Raw genomic sequence first — 10,234 nt, forward strand, 5'->3', positions numbered from 1 at the left:
AGGAGCTAATCGAAATCTATATAACTCAAAAATGAACATAATCAAAAGACGAAAACATAACAGAAGAGAATTCCTTTCACGGAAAGAATAGTAAAATCCATCAAACACGCTCTTACTGTCTTCATTCTTTCTGTTTACAACTTAGACTACAACCAAACCGAGTTTAATCGAAAAGCCGATAATGAAAATATAATATAAACCTACGTCACGTTTTACAAAAATAAAATCATCATTCATATTTTTCATCCCCATATTCTACTTCTATTTCCGTGCCAAAGATTCTCCCTTGTGCTCACTTCCAGCCGTAACCACAAAACCAGCACCTATCTGAATTCAATTCAACACAACACAACACAGATCAAATAGTTAAGAGACGTGTACACTAAAGAAACCCTGTTTGTTATTAATAATATAATAAAAAACTAAAAACTAAAAAAATCCCAAGAAAAAGAGACTACTTGACAGTCCTTGAGTACAGCACGCTCTTGGAGCTGTACGTTACTGGAAACAACCGATCCATTGATAGAACAACCGTCTCCAATAGTAACATGATTCATAATCACCGAATTTACAACCTACAAATATTTAATATTAATATAACATTTCATTAAAATTATTTTTATTTAATTGTACCTTCACATTTGATCCTATCCGACAATGACGTCCAATAACAGAACGTTTTACACTGCATTTGTCCCCCATTTGTGAACCTTCTCCCAGCATACATTGTGGTCCAACCTTATATATTTATTTAAACCAATGTTAAAAAAAAAATAAATAAATAAATAAATAAAAAGAGCATGAACTTACTGTGGTTTTTGAGCCAAGAACAGCAGATGGATGAATGACATTGTTGTGAACAGAGAATGAACATCTGGATAGATGACTTGCATCTCCTATGACCTGGCATGCTTAAGACTTAATAAAAAAAAAAGTAATTTAAACAGTGGTGATATGAAAGAAAGGTTGAGTGTAGAAAAACTCACATCTCTGTTAATGTCACTGAATGCTTGAATGGAATTTAAACGTGCACAATATGAGGTCTTGTTGGCAATATAAACACAGCATTTATGAGTTTTTCTTTCAGTTGGAGCAAATCCATTGGGGCCCAATGCGTATAGTTCATGAAAGCTTGGTGTAGATGCATTAGCAAGAAGCTGAGACAGCATTACTTTATTGTTACTAAAAGCATCCTTTTCGTTTCCATTTTCTTCAGCTTGTGCTCCGTTTAATAATATTTCAGACCTCTAAAACACCAAAAAAAAAAAGTAAATATTATGCTAAAAAGAAGTGAGAAAAATGTGTAGGCTTAAGAAACCAACCAGTTGACTTTTGACAAGATAAGGTAACACATCCTGCTTCAAGCTTCTGAATGTTTGTTTTTTGTTAAGGACATCTTGAAGAACAGATCTATCAAAAACCAAAGAATATGGATTTTGAGTAAATTACATGAATGGTCCCTATGGTTTAGGGTAATTTGTGTGTTTGGTCCCTAACTTATTTTTTTAACTCGGAAGGTCCCTACTGTTTGTTTTTGTTACACGTTTGGTCCGTGCCTTACCTAAAAAGACTATTTTGCCATTAATTTTTTAATTTATTTAAATAAACACACCCCCTCACCTTACCTTACCCACCCCACCATTTTTCCCTATTTAAATAATAGGCTTTTTAGGTAAAACAGAGACCAAGCACGTAACAAAAACAAACAGTAGACCAAATGCGTAATAAAAACAAACAGTAGGGACCTTCTGACTTAAAAAAAAGTTAGGCATCAAACGCGCAAATTACCCCAAACCATAGGGACCATTCGTGTAATTTAGTCAAATAATAAATAAGGTTGTATTAAGTGAAAATAACCGATGATTCAAGAAAATGTAGAAATCAAACCTTTTGAATGCATATAAATGAGCATCCATTAAATCAGCACGAATTTCCATCTACATGTGTTCAAAGGGAAAAAAAAATTGAAATGAGAAACATGGATCAAAGTGGGATACTTTCCATGACAAGGGCATTCACGTCTTTTTCACAAACAGGAGATTGAAAGAAAGCCGTTGTCCTCCTACCTTTATGAATGAGACGAAAAAAAAAAAACATTTAGTGATTTACCTTGCCTACAGCACGAAGGATGCTCTTTTGAACCCTAATATCTTTTTCAACATCCATACCTACAAAACATAATGTGGTAATAACTAGAGTTAATTACACGAATGGCCCCTATAGTTTGGGGTAATTTGCACGTTTGGTTCCTAACTTATTTTTTAACTCAAAAGATCCCAACTGTTTGTTTTTGTTACGCGCTTAGTCCCTGTATTAACCTAAAAGGACTATTATGCCCTTATTTAAACAACTTAAAATAGTCTTTTTAGGTAAGATCAGTGAGGTGGGGGTGGGGTTAGGGGTGTGTTTATTTAAATAATTTAAAAAAACCAAGGGCAAAATAGTCTTTTTAGGTAATACAGGGACCTAGCGTGCAACAAAAACAAACAGTAGGGACCTTCCGAGTTAAAAAAATAAGTTATGGACCAAACGCGCAAATTACTCCAAACCATAGGGACCATTCGTGTAATTTACTCTAATAACTAATATACAAAAGTACTTAATATGATAAAAAAAAAAAAAAAAAAAAAAAAGTATAAAAATCAAAGTTCTAACCAGCTGCTATATGTAAAAGAAATTGTTCTGTGAGGTCAAGGCCCACAATATTAATGCGTCCTGGTTTCTTTGTTTTATCTTTTCCAGCTGAAGAGCCTGATTCCTGGGTCCCACTGACAGGTAAAGAGCATAACATTGCAGTCACTACAGCATCATGCCGCCTATGAGCCGCTGCTACTGCCCCTGGTGATATGTCACAAACAAGATCACCACTCACAACCTGAAGATAATTAGTTACTTAAGTTTCAATTCTTCAAAAAAATGTGTATCTTCCAACATTGTCCACATCAGCATCAACAAAAAATACATATTGATATGAGTGAGAAGTCAAACCAGGATGTCAGATGCAGTCAAATGATGAGCAATGGCCCGGAGAGCGCCAGCTGTACCAACTTCCTCTGGGACAGAAGCAACCTAAAAAAATATATCTTAGCTTGCTACCATGATATAAATCTCAAATTATTTAAAGAAAAAAAAAAGTAATTACTAAAAATACCTGAACATGTAATCGATCAACATAAGCCTCTGATATCCAATTTTCAACAAGGCCATCTGTATCTTCCCCTTCCACAACCTATGCCAAAAAACTTCATGTATAAACTCTAAAATCGTCTTTACTTTTTAATCAATTTTTTTTTTTTAATAAAACGCATGTCTTCATATACAATAAGTAACTAGACTTAGACACTGGTTAAATAAGCACTATAGCCTATAGTATTAAATAGAAACACTGGTTTCAAAACAAGTTGATAAATATTATTAAAGGATCAATTCCTTCTTACTTTTTTGTAACAAATATTGTGCGATAATATTAATATTATAATGTTGCAATAGATTTATGACAACAAACGTTATGTGATTTTATGTAGTTTAAAATGTTAGGGTAAAACGATTCAAGATAAGGTTCCCTAGATCCCTGATTTCTAGGATTATTCCTATTTGATAGAAACAATTATGTTCATTTAATTACCTTATAAGATAAGTAGAATTAAATAATAAATTCCTATTGAGAAGTAGTACAACAGTTAAACCCTCTTTCATGTTTGTCTCAAGGCTTATGATTCCATTGTTTGTGGTGGAAAACATCAAAATGATGAATAATTTTAATATGAGTTAACATGTTTTCTCCTTAGAATAATGGGATTTCTATTTACTAGCCTCCCATTTTTCTCTTCTGCATTTTTGACATTATCACTTAGAAGGTGGGGCCATGGTATTTTAACACTAAATTTTTCATATGGCTAACCTACTTTACAAAAGGAAAAGGTCAAAACCTCATTATAAAGAAAAGGAAAGAAGCTTTACATCAAAAGAGTTCAAAAGCAGCCGAAGCAATTTGGACACAAATTAAGCATGTACGATAATTTTTCTCAAACTAAACACTGATTGTTATACAAGTTAACTACAATGATTGTTTTCCCAAAAAGAATTGTGTTAAGAAATGACTTCATATATTTGCTATGGCTTTGACATTTGTTTAAAACTACTTAAATCCTTCATGTGTCATCAACTAGAAGTGTGTCTTATGGGTAAAAGAAATTGCCATCCTAAAGCTTCTCACATAATGGTAGAGTGAAATCCTTAATGTGTATCTTGAGTAGGGTTGTATCTAAGGTTGACTTAAATCTCCTTCAGTGAAGGAGATGAAGGACATCAAATTGTAGACATTTACACACATTTGGTTATCAACTTGAAGTAGGGTTTGCAGTTCAACTTAAAAAACAACAATAAATGATGGATATTTCATTGGTTGATAAGTCCAACAGATACAAAGTAAAATATATTTCACATAAACCTAAAACTTAGGAAGCTAGAAATGCTACATTCATTAAACTATTAACTTGAGTGAGAGTGTGTCTACCTAAAGGATAAAAATGTGACTACGTGCCAACTCAAGTGATGGATGAAGATAACTTCAGTCTATGGTATGATGCTACACATGATAACTACAGTCTAATGCAAAAATGAAGTATAGAAGCTTGTTAAGATTGGAAAAAAGAGTCGAAACACAATCTTGCAGTTGTAAATTGATGGAGTCAATATCAAGACATGTGCATTGTACAGAGTGAAAGGTCAATAACAGGCTTTATAAATTGAATTCTTATCCATAACTTTGTTTCTTTCTGATCTCTAAGAAAAGGGCAAAGATTAGATCATGTTCTCACTGTGGTTCCATGGGTTATAACCTGTCAATGTTTAAGAAATTACTTTGTTTGTGGAGATAGACCACTATTCATAATTGAGAGTTCAAGGAAACTATGTGATCGACATTAAATAGCAACACAGCCTCCTCCTTTTATAATAAGGCTATAGAAAATACTAGGTTTTGTATCAAATTCACATCGTACGAGCCTTTTCAGTAACTGATAGGATGATAATTAAACCGGAAAAGAAGCAAAAACTTAAAGATAAACCCCAATTACCAAAATTAGACGCTATATTGCAGGAATAAACGAATTATAGAACATATTGAAAACAGAAAAGGATCTTACAACGATAAGATCTTTGAGATTACTCTGCTCCAATAGCTCCAAAACGTAGGATAACACTGGGCGATTCGCCACTGGGAGTAGCGATTTGGGAACGTCCTACAGGTTTTCAGAAACAAGAAAGTGAGTCGATACAATCATATACACAAATATATGAATCATATACACACCAGGAGGTTATAGAAACCTTGGAAACAAGAGGGGCAAGCTTCTTCGAAGTGCCTCCCGCCAATACTACCACTTGAAAATCCATATCTGCAAGCTGGTTTGAGGAATAGAGAATTAGGGGGTTACGAGGGGGTTTGCACTTTGTGAACAAAGGAGACGTCGCGTCACGGAAAAAAGAAAGGCGGATGCTTTTGATTGCAACCGGTGCGAATCACTAATTATAATTAGGGTCAAGTTGATGTAGGCGGATCCGACCCGAACCGAAAAAAATAGCACAAAACTTTGGACCGAAATCGGACCGATGAATATATGGGTTCCGGGCTGGTTCGAGACTCGGACTTATCTCATTACATGGCTTTTCAACCTCATTCAATAGTTTTTCCAGCCCATTAGCTGGATATTCGGAGTTGGTATTTGTCGGTATGTGTTTTTTTTTTCAATAATCAATGAGAAATTAAATATTTTTTTATAATTTTCTTTTACTATTATTCTATCCATATCAAATGATGACATATGTTATATTTAATTTTTTTTATTAATATTTTAATCCATTTATCATTATTTAACATGGATAAAAAGATAAATAAAAGAAAGTTAAAGGTCATAATGAAATATCATTGGTTTGGTATTTCAATTTAATGGTTGGTGGGTAACTTAGTATTTCAATTTAATCTTTAACTGTATTTCAGTTTGGCCATGAACTTGTCTTATTTTTTCAATTTTAGTTTTTGCTTCTGTGCACATATTCTATAATATTTTTTACGGAAAATCTCCAAAAAAGTCATAATATTTTACTTTAATTTACAAAAAAAATCTCAAACTAAAATTTATTATGAAAAAGTCACAATTAGCGGTAAAATTATGACGAGTTAACCAATTTTTCCTGATTTACCGGTTTGATTACTTACCCGGTTTCATTAAAGTCTCATTATTTTACCCTAATTTACGAATAAGTCCCAAAATAAAATTAAGTAATGATTTAGCCATTTTCTCCATTTAACATATATTTTATCGGGTTCATTGTTGATCTGGACGTCTAGTCACTAAATTAGCTGATAAGATAATATAATACTACATTTACCGTAAAATTTGATATACATCTCATCGGCTCACTTATGATTATGTATCCAGGCCAGCAATGAAACCGGTAAAATATGTGATTTCAGGAAAAATGACGGGAAATGAGCTGATGAGATAGATATACCGGGTTACAAAAGATTAGATAGACAATTTGAAATTTCTTATAAACTTAAAAATGACGAATTTGTTGCAAGTTTATGTAATAATTGCAGTTTTCGTTGGATGCATTTTATATTTCAAAAAACATACAGTAGATCATGATATCATTTTTTATGGTAAACATAACATTATAACCTAACATATCCATATTTTCAAATCATTTAATGACTATGCGTCCATGTCGGTAATGACACTGGTAATATGTAAAGGGAGAAAATTGTTAAATCATCACTTAATTTTAGTTTGGTACTTATTCATAAATTATGGTAAAATCATATGACTTTAATGGAACCGGGTAAGTAATGAAACCGGGTAAGAAATGGTCAAATCGTCGTTTTTACCGGTAATTTGGACTTTTTCATAAACAAATTTTAGTTTGGGATTTTTTCGTAAATTATGTTGAAATATTAGGACTTTTCCGAAGATTTCCCTATTTTCAGTTTTAGTTTTAGTTTCTCGTTTTTATAGTTTTTTTTATTAGAAAACTAGCATCACAACAAAATAGCAATGTACTAAATAACGAAAATACCAATATAAAATTACAAATTGCCATTGTAAAATTCTAAAATACCATTGTAAAAAATTTACAAACCAAAACATCAATGTAAAATTCCAAAATACCATTGTACCAAATTAGCTATATATTAAATAACCAAAATACCATTACACCAAAATAAACAATCTAATAAAAAGAAAAAATTAAACTTCCGAGCTTTTTTCCATTCTATTTACCATCTTGTATCTATATCATCCTTTCAATCTCTATACGAAATTAAAAAATAGTTAATATATAAAACTTCTAACAAATACTACAAATAATATTATGATGACTTAAATTTACTACCAAAATCAATCTCATTATTATTTAATATGACTTTATCATCATTTGTTATCGGTTTTCGTGATTTCCTAACTCAATCTTAGGTACACACCAACATCTCCAGAATAAGTGTCGGCAAACATGTTCGACATAATGTGCCAAATAAGAATTTCGATGTCACGGCGACATTTGTATGGACAAAATATCTAAAAGCAAATTATTATAAAGTTATAAATCTATTAATTTATATCTTAAATTATAGAAAACCAAAACAAGTATTAGAAAATCGAAACTACATTTCGTTATATTAGCAATGGTAGGAAATCGCAAATCATATTTTTCCACCAATCTAGTATGTCGAAATCTTTAACAAAATACATTTTGGCATCGGTTGGCACTATCAAGAAATTGATGAACCTTAACAAATTATTGTTCAGAAATCTAACGAAACATAAAGTGTTCGCAGGTCTGGTAAAAATCGTTGATAGTTTAATTTATTTTCTTCCTTTTTATAATTTATTTTAGTATATTTTTTTGCTCTTTTTATTAGTATTGCATGGTATATTCCTTATTTTCTTTATCATGGATTGTGTCGGGTGCTTTCTATTTTGCATAAGGTATTTTGTAGGGTTCTGGAGCTCATTGCAGTTGTGGATTAGTTTGGAGACGGGCTTTGTGAAAGATCTAGTATGCCCAAGAGTCATTATAAAATGATATTGTTAATAATATATGATTCTATAGGGTCACACCATATAGCAAGTTACCGTCAATTGATTATTTATTAGTATAATTTTATTATTAATAAATATATCAACACTTGTATTTAATTGGAAAATTATTATTTCATGGAAATAATATTTTACTAATTGGTAATTTTTATTTGTGGAAATAATATTTATTGGAGAAATAACAACTTATGAAATATATCATAAAGTATGATTATTTATAAGTTATATTTATATATTTTAATAAACTAGTTCAATTTATATAAAAGGTAGTTTATATAAAATAACATATTTATATATTCATATTTATGTCTTAATAATCTAGTTACAATTTACCTAAAATATAATTTTATATAAAATAAGATATTTATATATGACTATATATATTTATATATATATATATATATATATATATATATATATAAATTAACCATGACACAACTTTTGTCCTAATTATGGCTAGCTTTTTCGAAAATTGTAAGGAGACCAAGCATGGTCTTCTTTTGTCATGCTTGGGATAAAGTTGTCTCTCCTTTTACTTTATCGTCTCCTTTCACTTTTTGGTCATTATATAAGAGAGAGCATGAAAGGGTTTTTGTTGAGAATAAATCTTGAATGATCGAATAGATTCAACAGGTAAAAGAATCGAGAACACAGAATGAATATCAAATATGTCGAATGATTAATGTTCACAACCTTAGAAGAGCTCGATAAAGAACAGCTACTGTAAAGGCGTGTAGGGTTTACAAAAGACGATTTTACGATTACAAGATACAGTGCATGCATGCACCTTAAATAACTAAACCCTAATACTAAATAACGGGTGAACATGCCCAACCCGGATACAAAACGAAATAAGTTATAAACCATAATGATGCAACACATAAGGCCCAACAATCTCCCCCTTTGCGTCAATTGAGGCAGGAAACCTTCACTGTGGAGTTCACGTCTGCACTTCAAAAAGTTTCGGAATAATGCTCAACAATGCCTTGCGAACTTGGATATTGTCACACCCCAAAACCAAGAACGGCGGAAACGTTCTGGGGCGGAGGACGTCATGTACAGTATCACAACAATGTAAAGTAGTAAACAAGCAACAACATCATCCATTACATTAATAATAGAATTATTATACAAGTGTGTTCTGTCAAATTTTGATAAACACTAAAGCATAAATCAAAATGAAAGATGAGTCTTCAACGAGCTCCATCTTCCCTAATCCTTGCATCGGTACTTGTCTATGATGACCTGAGGATACAAGTAATTTTGAAAGTGAGTATCAGCTTTGAAGCTGGTGAGATCATAAGTATTTTAGTGTCTTAATTTGTATGTAAGAAATTGTTTGTAAATGAATTGTAAGTATGGAAAAATGTAGATGAAGTGTAAGTATGAAAATGTTTGTAAAACAACTGTAAACATTTGAAAAACCCTAGAAATCCATATGATTCCTACTTTATATAAAGGTGTCTTCTACCAAGACTTAACTGTTCTCAATGTAGTCTTCTACCAAGACTTAACTGTTCTAAATGTTCGTTTCTTGTAAAAGTGTGTAATTTTCCCAAGTGTAACTATCATTATCAAAATATAGTTTTTACATTAAATGTTTAAGTGAAATGATCACTAAATATATGAAAAGGGGAAATTAATGTAGTACTGTAGTGTTGTATTATAGGAACTACTGCTGTACTAACTAACTTAAACCGGATTTATATTAAGGCATCATGTGATAAATTGCACCATACTATTGACTGGTAACAACGACATACGAATGGTAAGAGTATGTTCTCAAAAGGTTGACCTACATCCCTATGATGCAGTCCTAGTACAGAATGGAAGTGAGTTTGTAGAATGGTCTCAAAACATTTGTCGTTCAAGCCGAGGTATCGCAGGTTGGTGAATAACATGATCCAACCACTGAAAGAGACCTGGAAATGTCTCCGGAGCTAAATTACTATAGTCCAATGACTTGACTAAGGTATGTTCAGATGAACTCAAATGAAAGTATGATGAGAGTACTTGAATGAAGAAGGACACGAAAGTTAGCCGACTGTCAATATCTTTGATATTCATGACGTAAAGATTCGGGAAAATGACCTTGTAAAGGTCTTACATCATATCCACAGAAGATAGTTCCTAAC

The 10,234-nt window shown here is 31.8% G+C and overlaps 1 protein-coding gene across 1 annotated transcript; it reads right to left on the minus strand.

Moving 5' to 3' along the window:
- Nucleotides 1–57: 57 nt before the first annotated feature.
- Nucleotides 58–5,506, minus strand: LOC145086437 (transferases/nucleotidyltransferase). Its single transcript, XM_079024196.1, has 13 exons — nt 5,332–5,506; nt 5,148–5,243; nt 3,152–3,229; nt 2,989–3,069; nt 2,656–2,875; nt 2,110–2,168; nt 1,888–1,937; nt 1,323–1,410; nt 987–1,247; nt 811–903; nt 634–738; nt 459–575; nt 58–327 (listed from the first exon to the last, which is right to left on the minus strand). The coding sequence occupies exons 1-13, from the start codon at nt 5,395–5,397 to the stop codon at nt 262–264; spliced, it is 1,380 nt and encodes a 459-aa protein (XP_078880322.1). The 5' UTR covers nt 5,398–5,506; the 3' UTR covers nt 58–261.
- Between the last annotated feature and the right edge of the window lie 4,728 nt (nt 5,507–10,234).

This window comes from Lactuca serriola, chromosome 2 (assembly GCF_051521515.1).
Source record: "Lactuca serriola cultivar US96UC23 chromosome 2, Lser_US96UC23_V15, whole genome shotgun sequence".
NCBI lineage: Eukaryota > Viridiplantae > Streptophyta > Magnoliopsida > Asterales > Asteraceae > Lactuca > Lactuca serriola.

Excerpts from the sequence above, each read along its gene's own strand:
- LOC145086437 (XM_079024196.1), bottom strand. The coding sequence starts at position 5,397 with ATGGATTTTCAAGTGGTAGTATTGGCGGGAGGCACTTCGAAGAAGCTT. Across the intron at positions 2,876-2,988 it reads TGACTGCATCTGACATCCTG|GTTGTGAGTGGTGATCTTGT; the intron begins GTTTGACTTCTC and ends AATTATCTTCAG. Across the intron at positions 904-986 it reads TCAGTGACATTAACAGAGAT|GTCATAGGAGATGCAAGTCA; the intron begins GTGAGTTTTTCT and ends TAAGCATGCCAG.